This window comes from Oncorhynchus mykiss, chromosome 13 (assembly GCF_013265735.2).
Source record: "Oncorhynchus mykiss isolate Arlee chromosome 13, USDA_OmykA_1.1, whole genome shotgun sequence".
Lineage (NCBI taxonomy): Eukaryota > Metazoa > Chordata > Actinopteri > Salmoniformes > Salmonidae > Oncorhynchus > Oncorhynchus mykiss.
The window spans coordinates 19,891,595-19,911,776 of NC_048577.1; the positions used below are offsets into that span (position 1 = coordinate 19,891,595).

Below are 20,182 nucleotides of genomic sequence, written 5' to 3' on the forward strand. Positions count from 1 at the left end.
TCAAGCATTGGGGCCATAGAACTCATTGACACAATGTAATCAACTAAACTATGCATGTCAATTTATCATGCAAATAAAAAATACTATTTTCCCAAATTAGCACAGTCCTACAATTTACTCGCTCATCACACAGTCCCATTCAAAACACAAATAAAACTGCATTTTTGTGATTTATTACAAGGTGGATGTTGATGTTTGCATCTTTTTTTATGATTCTTTGCATCGTTTTCTACATGAATTTGAGAGGACATGAGTTGATACTTTCAGGACATTCTTCACGAGTTCACATGGTAAAGCTTGTCTAAAAATGACCTTTGTTTTATGACCATCTTACTTGTGAAGATAGAGCATTGCATTAATAGCAGGGAGGTGACAGAGAATGGTCTGATGATGAGACACCCAATCAAACACAGTAAACCGTATACACAAGTTTTCCCAACAGATTTTCTTTATAAATAACTAATCTCATACTTTCACTTCCTTTTGTATAGTCGTACACAAGATAAGTAGAGTCTGCAGCCAGACAAACATGATTCACAACACATCCCATACACAGAGACAAGGGAGGTAAAGTTTGTTTTCTATTGACTCCTGCAGATGAGCATGTACTGTAGTTGGAGGATGAAGCTGCCTCTAAGTTCTGATCTAAGGTCAGTTTTCTTTTCCTAGTGGTTGGAGGTTGGAATAAACTGATCCTAGATCTGTTCTTAATGGTCACTTCAACCTGGAGAAGCCTGAGCATGATTCATTGCTTGGATGTGTTTCCGCTTCATGCCACTGATTGAATTTGAGTGTCTTGAGCATTACGGTCTCTCAGTGTGTGTTTGTGTAAATATTTAAATGTTTGGAACGAGACATGCATCCTTCAGCCTTTCTTTTGTGTGTTCAGATATGACCAAATGGCACAGGTGTAGACTGCCACATGACACACCCTTATATAAAATTCACAGACTGGACCAATTAAAAGGCAACAGGATAAATTCAATAACCCTCTCTGTTGCTTTTCTCAACGACCTCATTATCAACCAAAAACAGAACCAAAAGCACTGTCGTCGTTGACCCCCCCCATAATAACTCAAATCAGAACATTTTAAAGAATGTTAAAAGGGCAACAATTGCCCATTGTGAATGCACTAGTGATCTGGTTGGATCACAATTGACCGTTCCTCCAAGCAGTGGTTCTTTACCCCTTCTGTTGACACAAGACTAGCAATGGGTAACTTGATGGGTGATTGTTCACAACGTTGTAACAATGCAGAGTACATATATATAGATGATTCTACACACTGTTGATTCAACTTCCTCCAAGCAATCATTTTGATAGGCAGATGGAGGTACTTCCTTGTCTCCTCTTAGCATTAATGTAAAACATTATCAGCCTCATTGCATACCAAGGACCACAGTTAGTTACCAAGGACCACAACATAACAAAATGAAATGCATTTCTATAGATCCCAGTAGAAATTTAAGGCATCATTTCAAGCCATGCACCCACCCCACCACACCCTCTCCCAAATATTATTTGTGTTTTGTCACAGTATGAAGGAACCAGGGTTGGGGTCCATTCCATTTCAATTCAGGAAATAAACTGAAATTCCAATTGACTTCCTGAATTGACTGAATTGAAATGGAATGGATCCCAACCCTGAATGTTACATGGAGATCCTCAGATCTCAGAGCAGACTACAACACTGGCACAAAGGAGGATGGAACTGGAAGGCAAAGTTAAAAGGGGTTGACTGTGTAGTAGAAGTTACACATGTTATGACAAGTTCTTGTAAGGACACAGCCATTGGAGTGTTCTAGATAGGGAGGAGGTGGCACAAGCTTAGCGGGCGTCACAGTTTCTTTTTTTCTGTCTTCTTTTCCTTTGGAAAACAGAGTCTCATTGTAACAGAACTTCATTTCCCATCAACCACCAGTCCTCTTGACGGGCCCCTTCTCACAGTTGTGTGAGATGCTGCTGCAGTGTAAAAAAAAAACACAGTCACAGAGTCTTGGCCTGGGTCTGCATTAATCTCCTCTAGTTCATACCTCCCACACAGACGTAGACTACACTACAGACCGACCCTTCTCCGTTTCTCATATCACATTCACAGTGTGGTGGATGCAGACCACCCTTGCAGACTGCCGTGACCCCATGACCCTCATATGATGATGACGTGATAGAGGTCACAACCTCTCGACCCCTAGCAGAGGTCGGAGACGTAGTCGAAGTCGCAGAAGCTGTCCTGGTCCTTGCGGGAGAGCGTGCGGGGCTCGCGCGGCGGCGTCAGAGCGGGAGGCTCGGCGGTGAACTCCTCGTCAAAGTTGCTGACGTCCTCTCGGCCCTTGATGGAGGGAACGAAGGGAGGGGGCAGCTTCCTCTGTAACAGGGCCTCCCAATCCAGACCCTGGAGGAGAGAGAGAGAGAGAGAGAGAGAGCGAGAGAAAAAAAAACCAGGGTTAACAAAAAGCAACATCACGGTGGAAAAATATGTCCCTGCAAAAACAACAAGTGTGGGATGAAGAGAAATGGAAAAAGATGAATATGGTGTCATGGATTTCTGACTCACCCGGAAGAAAGGCTGTTTCTTTATCTCATCAGCATCTTTCTCACCAGAGCCTAGTCTTCTCTCTGGGTTCCTCCTCAACAGCTGTTCATGACACACACAAATCACATGAATATTGATAGCCGTTATAGAAGTCAAATTACCAGCTGTTATACTAAACTTGCTAATGAGAGAATTATGGGGGTTATTGGGAGGGAGAGTCTTATCAGAACTGCTGTTCCCAGGTAAACAAAATCATGAATTAAAGAGACAAGGACTACAACATTACCATCATTAAACGGACAAATCTGTGAGGTGCCACAGACCATGGACCTATGTGTGTGGTCACATACCCTCCTCATGATGGCGATGGCCTCTGTGGAAAGGAATCGTGGGTAGCGGACCTCGTCATTCACGATGCTGTCAAACACCTCCTCCTCATCGTCACCAGGGAAGGGCGACTAGCAGAGAAACACACTCCGACAATTGAGTGGGAAACCCATTTATAAATGCCAGACCTCACAATATAGACACAAACCAAACCCAAGGAGATTTTTTTTGATGTGAATCGACACATTTCTGTTCACGGTATACTGCTACCAAGTGATGTACATTGAATATGTCTACTCAAATAAAGAGTGGACAGATATCTTCTGTCCTCCCATATCTATATTTTGTCCAACTCTTCAATGACGTCTCACCTCTCCCACCAGCATCTCATAGATGAGGACCCCCAGGCCCCACCAGTCCACTGCTCTGGTGTAAGAGGTGTCGGTCAGGACCTCAGGGGCCAGGAACTCTGGAGTACCACAGAACGTACTGGTCCTGTCCCCATAGCCCATCCCTATAGAGGGGGAGATGTTATTACACAGTGTTAAACATGCAGGCAGGAAGAGACGCACGCAGGTCGGGCACACACAAAACTCGCACTCACATGAGTGTTCACACACACTAGGTATCCAGACGTACGCGTCATAGAAGTGTAAAGATTCAACAAACTTCTGACCACCCACCTTCCTTACAGAGTCCAAAGTCGGCAATCTTTACATATCCGTCTGTATCCAGCAGTAAGTTGTCTAGTTTAAGGTCTCTGGAGGAGGGAGGACATAGGAAATGTTACAGACCGGTCATGGACTTGGATGGAACGCTAAGAGAGTAGATCGTGTCATTGACTCACCGGTACACAATCTTGTGGTCATGGAGAAACTGCAGCCCCAGAACCACACAGGCTGAATAGAACCTGTCAACAGAGACAGAAACATGTAAGACACCTATTCAAAAAAGTGGAGTACACACACACACACACACACACACACACACACACACACACACACACACACACACACACACACTCTGGGACTACGTACATACAAACACACACACACACACACTCTGAGACTACGTACACACACACACTCTGGGACTACGTACACACACACTCTGGGACTACGTACACAGACTCTGGGACTACGTACACACACAGACTCTGGGACTACGTACACACACCAGGACTACGCGCACACACACACAGACTCTGGGACTATGCACACACACAGACTCTGAGACTACGTACACACACACACTCTGGGACTACGTACACACACACTCTGGGACTACGTACAGACTCTGGGACTACGTACACACACAGACTCTGGGACTACGTACACACACCAGGACTACGCGCACACACACACAGACTCTGGGACTATGCACACACACAGACTCTGGGACTACATACACACACACACTCTGGGACTACATACACACACACACTCTGGGACTACGTACACACACACACAGACTCTGGGACTATGCACACACACAGACTCTGGGACTACATACACACACACACTCTGGGACTACGTACACACACACACTCTGGGGCTACGTACACACACACTCTGGGACTACGTACACACACACTCGGACTACGTACACACATACACTCTGGGACTACGTACACACACACTCTGGGACTATGCACACACACACACTGGGACTACGCACACACACACACACTGGGACAATGCACACACACACTCTGGGACTACGCACACACACAATCTGGGACTACGCACACACACACTGGGACTACGCACACACATACATACACACACACACTCTGGGACTACGCACACACACACACTCTGGGACTACGTACACACACACTCACACATTGGGACTACGCACACACATACATACACACACACACACACTCTGGGACTACGCACACACTCTGAGACTACGCACACACACACACACCCACACACACACACACACACTCTGGGACTACGTACACACATACATACACACACACACACTCTGGGACTACGCACACACACACACTCAGACTACATACACACACACACTTTGGGACTACGTACACACACATGGACTACATACACACACACACTCGGACTACGTACACACACACACACTGGGACTGCGCACACACACACACACACAGACTCTGAGACTACGCACACACACACACACACACACACACACACACACTCTCTGGGACTAGGTACACACACACACACACACACACTGGGACTACGTACACAGCCCGTGGTTCAGTGAAGACATCAGCGTGGATGTGCATCATGAGGTCACCGCCAGCCGTGTACTCCATGACGAAGCACACGTGTTCCGGGGTCTGGAAACACGCAAACAGGTTGACCAGGAAGGGGTGGTGGGAGACGTTCACCGTCTCAAAGATACGCTTCTCACACATCAGACTGGAGGGAGAGGAGAAAAACAACAGCGGAGGTTGTGAAAATGAGATCTGTGCATTCAGAGTTCAACTTCAAGCCTTGTGTGATGACAAATTGTTGCAGTCATGTAAAAACAAGTCAAGTTTGTAAATGTACCTCTCCACCTCGTCCCGTGCAACAATATCTCCTTTCTTCAGGGCCTTGATGGCGTATATACTTCCTGTCTTCTTATACTCTGACAGCAGCACCTAAGAGAGAGGACAGGTAAAACAGACAGGGTTCAAGGGTCACATTTCAGACTAAATCAAAGTGTTTATTTGGACTTGGAAGGCCAAAGGGAGGTTAGAAACGCGTACCTTTCCAAAGTGTCCCCGGCCCAGCACGGCGATCAGCCTGAAGTCCTGGAGGCACAGGAGCTTCTTATGTTCACTGTAGAGAGAGAGACACATTACCACAATAAATCATATCTCCACAGTAAACACAGTGACTGGTCCAGCATGGCCAGAAGTGTGTACTGCATTTCAACAGTTCATAGGTTAACGGAGGTGCCTGGAAGGCACATGGTCACTGGCGGCCGCCAATATAACATTGTTGTGTGTGTGTGAAACCCTCGTGTGCGTAGGTGTACGTATATGACCATTCGTGTGTCTGCATAATGACCGCGTCCGCGGGAACGAGTGTGGGTGCACACCTGCTCAGAGGGGGGGTTTGGGCAGGGCGATCAGGGGTGAGGTCTGGGGGAGAGAAGGGCTCAATCACTGGCAACCGCTCCTGAGAAAAAGAGAGCAGAGGGAGAAGAAGAGGACAGAGAGATGGAGGGAGGAAGAGGACAGAGCGACGGAGGGAGGAAGAGGACAGAGAGACGGGGGGAGGAAGAGGACAGAGAGACGGGGGGAGGAAGAGGACAGAGAGATGGAGGGAGGAAGCAAAGCCAGGAGTGAGAGAGAGAGAGGTAAATGAAGTGGGTGAGTGTGTGAGGTTCCTCTCATGTTGTATTTTGCTATTCTCTTATTGGGTTTCTCGTCTTCCTGTCCCTCTCTCACCGGGGTGTTATTATCAGAGTCTCTCCTGTAATCATGCCTGACTGGAGAGTCACTGTCCAGATTTAGTTTCTCCACTGAGATCTCCCTGTAAACACGTGCAAACACACACACATACAGACAAGGGTGGTTAGCGACAGGGTCCAGAGTGCACAGCATGCTACGTGGAGTTCATTCAACAACTTACAGGGATGAATTTGAGGAGTAGATACTTGGGTACAAGTTGCTTGCGTGGGCCACGCACCAAGTCGTGTGTGTGTGTGTGTGTGTGTGTGTGTGTAATACCCAGAGTTGAGGTTGTGTGCATTGGGGCTGTAGGTTCCGGTGTTGTTGACGGTGGGGATAGCGTTCCTCAAGAGTCGGACCCAGGTCCCGATGTCAACATTCATCTGACGAGCTCTCAGGAAAGCCTTGCCTGCAAACACACACCGGAACAGTTCAAACACACACACACACACACACAATATATAAATCCAGCTGGACACAGCAGCAAACACACCCATTTTCAAAAGACACCATGCGGTTAAATCTGTTATGACCACAAGGAGGTGCTGTGGTGAGGTCAACCCTTCCGTTATCATCATAATAAAAACGCCATAGAAATACAATCTCATTCTAGCTCTGTGGGAAATACTGTAGTAAGATATCCAATGTACCAGTAGGTTCTGGATTTCTCCCTGCCCTTTCTCACCGTGCTGTTTGGAGAAGACCTTCTTCTGTCTCTGAAGGCGTGGGACTCTCTCAATCACCGGGTTGAAGAATATCACCTGAACAAATCACACACGTCACAACTGCTCTCTATATAATGGATCAATCAACTCATTTACCAAACACAGTTTTGATACTTCTTTAATGGTGTCAAGTTTACCGCGTGTGTGTGTGTCTGTGTGTGTTGAAACCTACCTCAGCCAGAAGCAGTCCCTGAGGCTCCAGCTCCAGCTGAACTCTGTGTTTCTGGTTGTCCAGGAAGTCCTCCAGCTTCAGGTACTTGAGAGCGCACAGCGAGCGGTAGTCCCTCCAGTACACTGCTATCTCCATCTCCCTGGACTGGAACACACACACGTAACAGGTTCCAACTAAGATACACACAGACACATGATACCTCTTCAAAGAGCTGACTAGTGTAGGAGCAAGACTGTGTGAAGAGGTTTGGTCCCTTTGTGTGTGTGTGTGTGTGTGTGTGTGTGTGTGAGAGAGAGTGTGTGTGAAGACTTGTTTCTTTTGTGAGTGTATGAGTGAGTGAGTGCGTGCGTGTGTGTGTGTGTGTGTGTGTGTGTGTGTGTGTGTGTGTGTGTGTGTGTGTGTGAGTGAGAGAGAGAGAGAGAGAGAGGACATTTGTACTTGTGTAAGTATATTTGAATGATAATATTGTCTGTGTGTGTGTATGTGTGTGTGAGACCGCTCACCCTCTCCAGCTCCACAGTAAAGGTCTGATCCCAGGCCTGCTCCCCTACACTCTTCCAGGCTGTCTGACCCACCACTGAGTTATCCATCTTCAGCACCGCACTCACCTCCGCTACAAACACACACACACACACACACACACACACACACACACACACACACACACTTATTACACACACTACACAAACACATCTTTACACAAATATCCATTTAACAGCCAAATTCATGGTAACGGTATGGTTCATTTGACACACACACTCTACCCGAGCCACTCACAGGAGAGTTCGTCGGTCTTGCTGGGAGTCTTGCCGCTGACGCTCCCGCTGCGTCCGTACAGGTTGCTCTTGCTGCTGCGGTTCATGAAGGAGCGTCCCTCCCCGGGGCTGTAGCAGGGCAGCATGACCGCCGTGCCCTTACTGCGCCCCGGGACCACCTCCAACACCCCCACACAGCCCAGCAGCTGCACCTGGAGAGTACCTGAAGACACCGGGGGGCAGAGAAAGAGAGTAAGCATGCTCCCGAGACGCCACTATCTGGACCTAAAGCAAGCGCTTCACCGCGTGACGTAAAGAGGCTCCTGTCCATGTTTAGTTTGAAATGCCATGGTGAAGCTAACCGCTATGAAACCACTGTCAATAGTCCACCATCAAGAAGAATCCATAAGCCAGGGCATGAAGCCAGCGAAACAGAACGAGTGTGAATGTACAGTATGTCAAATGTATGCACGCATGACTGTAAGTCACTTTGGACAAAAGCATCTGCTAAATGGTATATTATATTCGTAGACGGTTGAATGTGACGGATACTATTGAGTGTTGTGTGCAGTCCTATCCTATTGACACGTTTAGACCAGTGTCTCTCACCAGTGAGCGGGGAGGGCTTGCTGAGGGTGCTGTACTGGTTGTGAAGGTAGGGGGCACTGTGGCGGGAGCTGAAGGCCGGGGAGGAGGCCAGGACTAGTTCCTCCTTGATGAGGCAGGCCTTGGGGTGGTCCTCCGGCAGGTCGGCCAGACGCTGGTCCAGAGAGTCCCTCAGGAGGTCCAACCGCTGGGACGCTTCGCTCAGACGACACTGGGCCTGGAGGAGATGAGAGGGGGCGGAAGTGGGGTGAGATGCTCGAAAATAGACCAGGAAGTGTGTGCACTGTATAGAAGTGTGGGTTTACAAATGACACTGGGCCTGGAGGTAGAGAGATTCAGGGATTTGGAAGGATAGGGCTGAGACCCTAAAGACCAAACCAGGTATGAGCTCGGTAGGCATGAAAAAGTTTCAATGAACTTCAAAAGAAGGTGTATTTTCAGATTCTGCACGGACACATTTTCACCTGTTTGTACCCAACGAACACAACCCTGGATTATTTATTTATTTATTTTATTTAACCAGGTAGGCAAGTTGAGAACAAGTTCACATTTACAATTGCGACCTGGCCAAGATAAAGCAGAGCAGTTCGACACATACAACAACACAGAGTTACACATGGAGTAAAACAAACATTCAGTCAATAATACAGTAGAAAAATAAGTCTATATACAATGTGAGAAAGTGAGGTGAGATAAGGGAGGTAAAGGCAAAAAAAAGGCCATGGTGGCAAAGTAAATACAATATATCAAGTAAAACACTGGAATGGTTGATTTGCAGTGGAAGAATGTGCAAAGTAGAGATAGATAGAAATAATGGGGTGCAAAGGAGCAAAATAAATAAAGTAGGGAAAGAGGTAGTTGTTTGGGCTAAATTATAGATGGGCTATGTACAGGTGCAGTAATCTGTGAGCTGCTCTGGCAGCTGGTGCTTAAAGCTAGTGAGGGAGATAAGTGTTTCCAGTTTCAGAGATGTTTGTAGTTTGTTCCAGTCATTGGCAGCAGAGAACTGGAAGGAGATGCGGCCAAAGGAAGAATTGGTTTTGGGGGTGACCAGAGAGACATACCTGCTGGAGCGCGTGCTACAGGTGGGTGCTGCTATGGTGACCAGCGAGCTGAGATAAGGGGGGACTTTACCTAGCAGGGTCTTGTAGATGACCTGGAGCCAGTGGGTTTGGCGACGAGTATGAAGCGAGGGCCAGCCAACAAGAGCGTACAGGTCGCAGTGGTGGGTAGTATATGGGGCTTTGGTAACAAAACGGATGGCACTGTGATAGATTGCATCCAATTTATTGAGTAGGGTATTGGAGGCTATTTTGTAAGTGACATCGCCGAAGTCGAGGATTGGTAGGATGGTCAGTTTTACAAGGGTATGTTTGGCAGCATGAGTGAAGGATGCTTTGTTGCGAAATAGGAAGCCAATTCTAGATTTAACTTTGGATTGGATATGTTTGATGTGAGTCTGGAAGGAGAGTTTACAGTCTAACCAGACACCTAGGTATTTGTAGTTGTCCACATATTCTAAGTCAGAGCCGTCCAGAGTAGTGATGTTGGACAGGCGGGCAGGTGGAGGCAGCGATCGGTTGAAGAGCATGCATTTAGTTTTACTAGCATTTAAGAGCAATTGGAGGCCACGGAAGGAGAGTTGTATGGCATTGAAGCTCGCCGGGAGGGTTGTTAACACAGTGTCCAAAGAAGGGCCAGAAGTATACAGAATGGTGTCGTCTGCGTAGAGGTGAATCACACTCACCAGCAGCAAGAGCGACATCATTGATGTATACAGAGAAGAGAGTCGGTCCAAGAATTGAACCCTGTGGCACCCCCATAGAGAGGCCCAGACAACAGACCCTCCGATTTGACACACTGAACTCTATCAGAGAAGTAGTTGGCAATCAATTGAGAAACCAAGGCTGTTGAGTCTGCCGATGAAGATGTGGTGATTGACAGTGTCGAAAGCCTTGGCCAGGTCAATGAATACGGCTGCACAGTATTGTTTCTTATCGATGGCAGTTAAGATATCGTTTAGGACCTTGAGCGTGGCTGAGGTGCACCCATGACCAGCTCTGAAACCAGATTGCATAGCGGAGAAGGTATGGTGTGATTTGAAATGGTCGGTAATCTGTTTGTTGACTTGGCTTTCAAAGACCTTAGAAAGGCAGGGTAGGATAGATATAGGTCTGTAGCAGTTTGGGTCAAGAGTGTCCCCCCCTTTGAAGAAGGGGATGGCCGCAGCTGCTTTCCAATCTTTGGGAATCTGAGACGACACGAAAGAGAGGTTGAACAGGCTAGTAATAGGGGTGGCAACAATTTCGGCAGATAACTTCAGAAAGAAAGGGTCCAGATTATCTAGCCCGGCTGATTTGTAGGGGTCCAGATTTTGCCGCTCTTTCAGAACAACAGCTGACTGGATTTGGGAGAAGGAGAAATGGGGAAGGCTTGGGCGAGTTGCTGTGGGAGGTGCAGTGCTGTTGACTGGGGTAGGGGTAGCCAGGTGGAAAGCATGGCCAGCCGTAGAAAAATGCTTATTGAAATTCTCAATTATAGTGGATTTATCGGTGGTGACAGTGTTTCCTATCTTCAGTGCAGTGGGCAGCTGGAAGGAGGTGTTCTTATTCTCCAAGGACTTTACAGTGTCCCAGAACTTTTTAGAGTTTGTGTTGCAGGAAGCAAATTTCTGCTTGAAAAAGCTAGCTTTGGCTTTTCTAACTGCTTGTGTATATTGGTTTCTAGCTTCCCTGAAAAGTTGCATAGCACGGGGGCTGTTCGATGCTAATGCAGAACGCCATAGGATGTTTTTGTGTTGGTTAAGGGCAGTCGGGTCTGGAGAGAACCAAGGGCTATATCTGTTCCTGGTTCTACATTTCTTGAATGGGGCATGCTTAATTAAGATGGTGAGGAAGGCGTTTAAAAAAAAATAACCAGGCATCCTCTACTGACGGGATGAGATCAATATCCTTCCAGGATACCCCGGCCAGGTTGATTAGAAAGGCCTGCTTGCTGAAGTGTTTCAGGGAGCGTTTGACAGTGATGAGTGGAGGTCGTTTGACCGCTGACCCATTACGGATGCAGGCAATGAGGCAGTGATCACTGAGATCTTGGTTGAAAACAGCAGAGGTGTATTTAGAGGGCAAGTTGGTTAGGATGATATCTATGAGGGTGCCCGTGTTTACGGCTTTGGGGTGGTACCTGGTAGGTTCATTGATAATTTGTGTGAACATCAAGCTTAGATTGTAGGATGGCTGGGGTGTTAAGCATGTTCCAGTTTAGGTCACCTAGCAGCACGAGCTCTGAAGATAGATCGGGGGCAATCAGTTCACATATGGTGTTCAGGGAACAGCTGGGAGCAGAGGGTGGTCTATAGCAGGCGGCATTGGTGAGAGACTTGTTTTTAGACACTTCTAAAAGTAGAAGTTCAAATTGTTTGGGTACAGACCTGGATAGTAGGACAGAACTCTGCAGGCTATCTTTGCAGTAGATTGCAATACCGCCCCCTTTTGCCGTTCTATCTTGTCTGAAAATGTTGTAGTTAGGGATGAACATTTCAGAATTTTTGGTGGTCTTCCTAAGAATGGGGTTGTAAGTGTGTTCAGTGTTCAGACACTAATTATGTACCGCATGCATGTGTAACAGTATAGCTTCCGTTCCTCTCTTCACCCCTACCTGGGCTCGAACCAGGGACCCTCTGCACACATCAACAACTGCCACCCACGAAGCATCGTTACCCATCGCTCCACAAAAGCCAACAACTACTTCAAGGTCTCAGAGCGAGTGACGTCACCTGATTGAAACGCTATTAGCGCGCACCACCGCTAACTAGCTAGCCATTTCACATCGGTTACACTCACCCCCCTTTTGACCTCCTCCTTTTCTACAGAAACCAGTGATCCGGGTCAACAGCATCAATGTAACAGTATAACTTTCATCCGTCCCCTCGTCCATACCCGGGCGCGAACCAGGGACCCTCTGCACACATCAACAACTGCCTCCCACGAAGCATCATTTCCCATCGCTCCACAAAAGCCCTTGCAGGGCAAGGGGAACAACTACTTAAAGGTCTCAGAGCGAGTGACGTCACCCGATTGAAACGCTATTAGCGCGCACCACCGCTAACTAGCTAGCCATTTCACATCGGTTACATATGGATTCATATGCATCCATGTAGAGTGAGTTTGCACGCAATGAGTTCTGTGGTGTGTGTTCATGTTCTGTGTGTGTCTACACATTCATGTGGTGTGTGTTCATGTTCCGTGTGTGTCTACACATGCATGTGGTGTGTACCTCTGACAGGGTCTTCTTATCCTGGACCTTGCTGGCCCCCAGTAGTCGGAGGACATTCTTAGCTCCCTCTGCCACAGCGTGTTCTACCCTGTAGTGGTGCCTCAGCTCCTCAATACGCAGCTCCACACCACACACGTCCTGGTTACCTGGAGGAGGGGGGAGAGAGAGAGAAGGGATGAGTGAAAAGCGCATATAAGGAGTGAGTAGACCTAGACGTATGCGTTTAATGCATGATGTTAACATAGGTTAACTTCAATAATAGTCTAGGAGTTTCTGATATACTCTGAGGTAAAAAAATAAAAAAATGATCTGGAATGTTTTATTTATCAGGAAAACTATCCCTGAGAGGAAGATGGTCAGTGTAGTTTAGGGCACTCTCCTTTATGCTTTCTGTCACAACCCCGAATCTGACCTGACTTGACAGGTGAACGGACTAGACTGGAGCGGTCCTTCTACCATTCCGCTTTCACCCGTCACTGGTGATGTGTTAAAAGAGACGGGGAAAATATGGCTCCTCTCCAGGAGTACTGGGACATAACCTCAAGATGACACTTCCTTTTTACTCAGACTGCGGAATAGCAGAGGGGTTGAGACATTTCATCAATGTGTGTTGGAATATTGTCGAGGACAAAACCTTTTTTGGATGTTCTGTATAGGTTTAGAGTGTACACTGTGCTTATGTGAGAGGGGAGGGGGAGAGAGAAACAGAGAGAAAGAGACAGACAGAGAGAGAGAGAGAAGGAGATAGAGAGCAAAGGAGAGCGTGAGAGGTGGGTGGGAAGAGAGAGAGGGGGGGGAAGGAAGAGAGAGAAACCGAGAGAGCGAGAGGGAGGGGGTGGAAGGACAGAGGTAGAGAGTGAAGGAGAGAGTGACAGAGGTGGATGGGGTGAGAGAGGGGAAAGGAAAAGAGAGAGTCATGTAGAGAGGGGCAGACAAGAGAGAAGTGGGTAAGTGGTTGAATGAGAGAGAGAGAGAGAGAGTGAGAGAGAGAGAGAGAGAGAGAGAGAAAGTGAGAGAGTGAAGAAAGAGAGAGACAGACACAGAAGAGAAAGGTGGGTGGGTATGTGGTTGAATTCCTTTATCTCCTAATACGGTCTTCGGCTGGGTGCCAGAGACCCTTCTGTCTGACTGTAAGGGGTGTGTGTGTGTGTGCGCGCGCGAGTGCGCATTTGTGTAAATACAGAGGGAGTGTGTATTTACCTTTATGTGAGTATGTGTTTACCTTTAGGTGAGTGTGTGATGGGGGTCTGTTTCTGCAAGTGTGTGTGTGGTAGTGGAAGTCGTTGGCTAAGTAACCACTAAAGCCACTTAGGGTGAAAATCCCATCCTCGACCCCACATTCACCCTGCTACATTTGAACAAGGATCCCTCGTCACATATGTCTACATTTGAAAGTTGAAGAAGTGCTTCTGACCAGCGATGAGGAAAAAGCCTGAAAGACATATTCCATAGGGAATACACTATCCTCACTAGCCAGAGTTCTGTTGGGTACAGATGGGTACACCAGAAAACGCCTGCCCATAGGAACACATGATCCTTAAAGTCCCTCCAGATAGCTTTCAGTTCCTCTCCCCTCCTTACTCCTTTCCCTCCATCTACCTCTCTTGACCTCCATCAATCCCTCTCTTCTCCAGATGACCCCATTAGCTGTTTCCTGAGGATGGAGGGCCCATAAAGGCCCATTCACGTGCCCTTCTGCAATTGAGATTCATCGATCGCCTGCTAACTCGTAACGCACGATGAGTGCATGTGTGTGTGCGTGCGCATGTGTGCGTGCGTGTGCATGTACTTTGAGAGTCAGTGTTTGTATGCGTGTCCTCTCGAGTTTCTACTGAGCCCACAGCTTTGAGAGGGCGAGAGACAGACACACACGCGGGATGTCAATGAGTCTGGCTGCCCTCCTCACTCCAGGAGAGAAGCATCCAGACAGTCCCTGAGGCTGTAGAGTATTGATCTGTTTACTGTTAGCCTCGTCTCAGTCTGGACGGACACTCAGGGGGAGGTAGATGACTATACTGTACATGGGGAGAGGTTAGAGCTGGGCAGTATTGATGGCCTTTTGACTGAGCTGCCATTTGACGGATTGAGGTAAGGTGAAATGTGCTGGCAACCTTCCAGCCTCACAGACAAAACCTGTACAGCGAGAGGGCCGCCCATACAGACGGACACACAGAGAGAGGGCCGCCCATACAGACGGACACACAGAGAGAGGGCCGCCCAGACAGACGGACACACAGAGAAAGGGCCGCCCAGACAGACGGACACACAGAGAGAGGGCCGCCCAGACAGACGGACACACAGAGAGAGGGCCGCCCAGACAGACGGACACACAGAGAAAGGGCCGCCCAGACAGACGGACACACAGAGAGAGGGCCGCCCAGACAGACGGACACACAGAGAGAGGGCCGCCCAGACAGACGGACACACAGAGAGAGGGCCGCCCAGACAGACGGACACACAGAGAGAGGGCCTCCCAGACAGACGGACACACAGAGAGAGGGCCGCCCAGACAGACGGACACACAGAGAGAGGGCCGCCCAGACAGACGGACACACAGAGAGAGGGCCGCCCAGACAGATGGACACACAGAGAGAGGGCCGCCCAGACAGACGGACACACAGAGAGAGGGCCGCCCAGACAGATGGACACACAGACAGGTAAGTATACACTGTCCTACCCTGTGTGTCCTCGGTGTGCTCAGTGGCCTGCACGTTCTTGCGGATCTGCATGCGGATGATGTCGATCTTGGTCTTGCTGTCCTGCAGCATCTGCTGTGCCGTCTGCAGCATCTTCTTGTCCTGATTGGAGGAGGAGGAGAAAGACACAGGAAGACCCGGGTCACATGTCAGGAAGTAGAAGATGTGACGAATCACCTCAAGTCTAAATTGCTTTCTTTTCTTTTCTGCATCTGCACTGATGTGGTATACATATGCTAAATCCTGGTATGAATCCACCATGTTGCTTTTCCCGGTTTCTGTGTTTGTGTTTTCAGATCGCTGTAGATTAAGGAGAAGCATGCATTTAAGTGGGGAGGACATAGAAAAAAGACCTGAGGTGACAGGAGACAAGGACAATCAACAGATGGGGGAGGGAGGAAAGAGGTGCGGTAAGTACAGAGGGGATGAATCAGCAGATGGCTGGTTGGAGAGGACAGTACCTTGGTGGATCCGTTGGCGTAGATTGGAATCATGTTCTCGGCTCCCTGTTTGACCTTGAGCTCGATGTTGAGCTGTCTCTCCAGGGCGGCAATGCGGTCCTGGCTTGCTGACGAGCGGCTCTCCGCCCCCGGGGACTGGGGTGGGTCATCTGGGGTGGGGTGTCAAAGGTCAGATACATGTTGTCATCGCAATACCAACGCAATACCTTGAGGTTCAATCTATCACGACAACCAAAAAATCTCCCTTTTCATACTTGCACGGCTATGACCACGCAAGGGGGCGAAACATAAAAGTATGAATGGAATCGTCTAAAAACATACCCTTGTTGTCGTCTCCTCCCTTGACCATGATGTGAGCGTCCAGCTCCTGCAGCTGAGCATGCAGGTCTTCCAGCTTGCGGTTGGAGCTGCGTAGTTGGGAATCCACCTAGTGAATAACACACAACAACAAATGACATTTACATTGCAACTTTCCAATGCTCGTAGCCCTTTACATCAATGCGTGTCAGTGAATGTGTAATGCCTCGCGTTGCGCTGTGTCACTATGTTAACTTACATGTAACGCCCTACGCTTTATTTGATGAGACCCAATAAACACAATGAAACTATTATAAAACGATTAAATGACATTGTAAGAAGGGGGAGACTTATAGTACGAGTGTAAGGGGAGGAAACCTAGCCTACCTGGGAGGCATTCCTCTTATCGGTGGTGGCCCTGCGGAGGTTGTCAGCCCCCTCCTTGATCTTCAGCTCCTTCCTGATCTCCCTGCGGATCCTCTCCCTCTGCTCATCAAGACGCTGCTGCACCGCGGTGTCTGAGAAGTCCGAGCTCTGGTCCAGACCCAGCTGCTCTAAGACGGACAGCCCACCTGGGTCACTCTGGATAGGGGGAAGAGGGAGGGGAAGGATGAGGGGTGAAACAGGGGGGGAAGGGAGAGAGAGGAAAGGGAGCAACAGAAGACAGAAGGAGGGAGAGGAAGGAAGTGGGAAAGAGAGGATCGAACAAATGTTAGCATGGGTTTGTAGAAAACTCAAATGCAGGCTAAATACATATTTCAGGTGGACGATAGCTAGCGACAACGTTCAAGATGTCACATCTCTCCGGTCCACAGTCCCCCCTTAAATTGCCAATGTTCTGAGCTCTAAATTGGAGCTTGACTGTACAGTCAGAGGCACAGTGGTTACCACAAGCTGCAATTCCCTCAGGGAGAAAGTCAGCCAGCAAACCAGCCAAACAATCAGGGGACCAGCGGGAGACTGAATGAATCACTGCTATAGGAAATCGCAGCCCTGTCCCCCCCCCCCCCCAAAACCGTAAACAATACAAAAACAACACATCACCTCCTGGCTGTCGTCGTCCTCAAACAGCCCATCGCCATGCCAACACATAGTCCCCTTTCACCTTCAAATTACAACCGCCAGACCACAGCGACAGAGAACCTCTGACAACACCGCTGGCTAAAACCACACCGAGGCTCATTGAGTTGGAGTAGAGAAACAGAAAGGAAACGATAGTTGGGGTTGTAGAGGAGTAACGTTAGAGGGGGACAGGATATCCGTCCCACACCAGCTCAGGCCCTTCCTGTTTCCTGCCTGTGTTGCTCTGCTATCAGGGAGAGAACGAGAGGGGGCCGCGTTCCAAACATACTAAAAAAGCATCCTTCCGTCCTGTCTTTGAAGTAAATGACTAACCACGTTTCCATCCACTGCTTTTCTGTGAGTAAAGTCATAGCGTATAAAAAAATATAAAAAATGAACCCCGACAACTGTGATGGAAACAGGAAGTGTCGGTACAATTTTATAAATGCAGACGAATAATCTGTCCGTTCGACATGGTGGGATCGTTTTGTGTCGGTAAAATGCATTATTCGAGGAATGGTGGTGGAAAAGCCTTTATACTGACAAATAACCATCATATCAAAGTAAACTTGGAGTCACGCGATGACTTGTTGTGTGGTCCTCCCACTACGACTCGAGAAACCATGCAGTTTAAATTAGGCTACAGATGAAATATGTTGTGAACTCCACAGGGGGGTGAAAGTGCACGGTACGAGCTTGATGCTCCTTTCCAATAAATGCCGAGGGTCTTATTCTGGTGACATGATGATTGATGTTTGACTGCCGTTTTGACAAATAAAAACATTTTTGCGCTTATCCATTAATCTCATTGTGTAGCCTACTGCACGGTATCTGCCAGCTGTTGGATAGATCACACGTACCAAGACCAGAGTAGGCACGTTCGCTATTTAACGCAACAGCAAAACTACGGTTGAAAATGCAATGCAAACACACTGACTGCACGGCCAGGCACGACTCCAACACCATCATTAAGTTTGCCCATGACACAACAACCAGGCAACCTGACTGGTTGCATCACTGCCTGGTATGACAACTGCTCGGCCTCCGACCGCAAAGCACTACAGAGGGTAGTGTGACGGCCCAGTACATCACTGGGGACAAGCTTCCTGCCATCCAGGACCTCTATACCAGGCGGTGTCAGAGGAAGGCCCAAAAAATGGTCAAAGACTTCAGCCACCCTAGTCATAGACTGTTCTCTCTGCTACCGCACGGCAAGCGATACCAGACCGCCAAGTCTCGGACCAAGAGGCTTCTAAACAGCTTCAATCCCCCAGCCATAAGACTACTGAACATCTAATCAAATGGCTACCCAGACTACTTGCATTGCCCACCCCCCCTTACGCTGCTGCTACTCTCTGTTATTATATATGCATAAGCCACTTTAATAACTCTACCCACATGTATACATAACCTCAATTAACTCGACTAACCGGTGCCCCCGCACATTGACTCTGTACCGGTACCTCCTGTATATAGCCTTGCTATTATTATTTTACTGCTGTTCTTTAATTATTTGTGACTTTATTTCTTATTTATTTGAGGTATTTTTCTTAAAACTGCTTTGTTGGTTATGGGCTTGAAAGTAAGCATTTCACTGTAAGGTCTATCTATACCTGTTGTATTTGGCGCATGTGACAACTGCAACAAGTCAGTTTGCTGGAAACACAACTGGTGGGAAAATATTTTCTATATGCAGATTTTACAATATTCTCATTAAAAACAAAATCAATTTGGATAGAAACCTAGCTACTAATAGACATGGCTGAGAGTGGGAAAGCTGTGAACCCTTTGCTTTCACCAATCAAAACGTGTTACAGCCGTGATTAGTGATTTTTTATTTCATTTTATTTATTTCACCTTTATTTAACCAGGTAGGCAAGTTGAGAACAAGTTCTCATTTACAATTGCGACCTGGCCAAGATAAAGCAAAGCAGTTCGACACATACAACGACACAGAGTTACACATGGAGTAAAACAAACATACAGTCAATAATACAGTATAAACAAGTCTATATACGATGTGAGCAAATGAGGTGAGATAAGGGATTACCTCAAGGAAGGATGGAAGGACACACTTCAAAACTACTGGAATGGGCCAGTCAAATAAGTATGGGAGGATGAGCCATTTTGACCTTTGACTTCCTCTGAGCTCATAATGTGCACAGGACTGAGTGCCGTGGCCACTAAAAGCTAACCGTTACTCTTTAACAAGAGGGAGGAGAAACAGAGCAGAGTGGAGAGCATCCTTGCCTAGGCTGTCAGCTCACATTACAGGAAAGGAGGAGAAATAGAGGTTAACGGTTAGCAAGCGCCTCATCCAGATCATATGACAGGAAGAGACCAATGTTTAGCTAGCGCCTCATCCAACTGGTATCACAGGAAGAGGCTAACGTCTAGCTAGCGCCAACATCCATCTGATATGATAGGAGCGGCTAACATAAAGTTAGCCTTTAGCACTCCCTGCCTGTGGTTCCGAGGGAACCCACTCTAGAACCCTTGGGCTAACAGCTAGCTAGTCCCAACATCCATCTAATATGATAGGAGAGGCTAATGCTAGCAGTTAGCGCGACTCTAGGACCCTGGGGAGGTGCTCCAGGCCCAGACTGAGTGGGTGGGAGGCTTGCAAGGTCTTCAGGCCCGCCGCGACCTGAATTAAAGATGACAAAGTTTGCTGCTGTGTCTGTAAAGCATGGAGGAGGAGAGCGAGGCGAGAGAAACTCTCGCTCTGCAGACTGGCTGGTGCACTCCCTGCACTGTACTGTTAGCCTGGTTAGGGATACACTGTACTGTAGTGTAGAAGGCCGTGGGTGTTGAGATGACTGGGGGGTTTGAGCCTGAC

General features: G+C 48.0%; 1 protein-coding gene across 3 annotated transcripts in view; it reads right to left on the minus strand.

Annotated features, from left to right (window-relative positions):
• Positions 1-157: 157 nt before the first annotated feature.
• The window catches only part of LOC110485853 (serine/threonine-protein kinase N1), a 59,836-nt gene continuing 39,811 nt past the window's right edge, over positions 158-20,182 (minus strand). For 2 of the 3 annotated variants that reach the window (XM_036940521.1, XM_036940518.1), the window contains exons 2-23: positions 16,669-16,863; positions 16,306-16,411; positions 15,985-16,133; positions 15,505-15,625; positions 12,828-12,973; positions 8,556-8,769; positions 7,969-8,169; positions 7,695-7,804; positions 7,192-7,335; positions 6,980-7,055; positions 6,574-6,703; positions 6,292-6,376; positions 5,940-6,019; positions 5,605-5,677; positions 5,405-5,496; positions 5,096-5,272; positions 3,709-3,771; positions 3,545-3,621; positions 3,233-3,375; positions 2,885-2,992; positions 2,556-2,636; positions 158-2,393 (exon numbers count right to left, since the gene is read on the minus strand). In XM_036940521.1, coding sequence (XP_036796416.1) covers positions 2,190-2,393; positions 2,556-2,636; positions 2,885-2,992; positions 3,233-3,375; positions 3,545-3,621; positions 3,709-3,771; positions 5,096-5,272; positions 5,405-5,496; positions 5,605-5,677; positions 5,940-6,019; positions 6,292-6,376; positions 6,574-6,703; positions 6,980-7,055; positions 7,192-7,335; positions 7,695-7,804; positions 7,969-8,169; positions 8,556-8,769; positions 12,828-12,973; positions 15,505-15,625; positions 15,985-16,133; positions 16,306-16,411; positions 16,669-16,863 — 2,775 coding nt within the window. In that variant the 3' untranslated portion in view covers positions 158-2,189. Of the gene's footprint in view, positions 2,394-2,555; positions 2,637-2,884; positions 2,993-3,232; positions 3,376-3,544; positions 3,622-3,708; positions 3,772-5,095; positions 5,273-5,404; positions 5,497-5,604; positions 5,678-5,939; positions 6,020-6,291; positions 6,377-6,573; positions 6,704-6,979; positions 7,056-7,191; positions 7,336-7,694; positions 7,805-7,968; positions 8,170-8,555; positions 8,770-12,827; positions 12,974-15,504; positions 15,626-15,984; positions 16,134-16,305; positions 16,412-16,668; positions 16,864-17,325; positions 17,507-20,182 lie in introns of those variants that run through there. The other variant, XM_036940520.1, reaches the window with a different exon arrangement.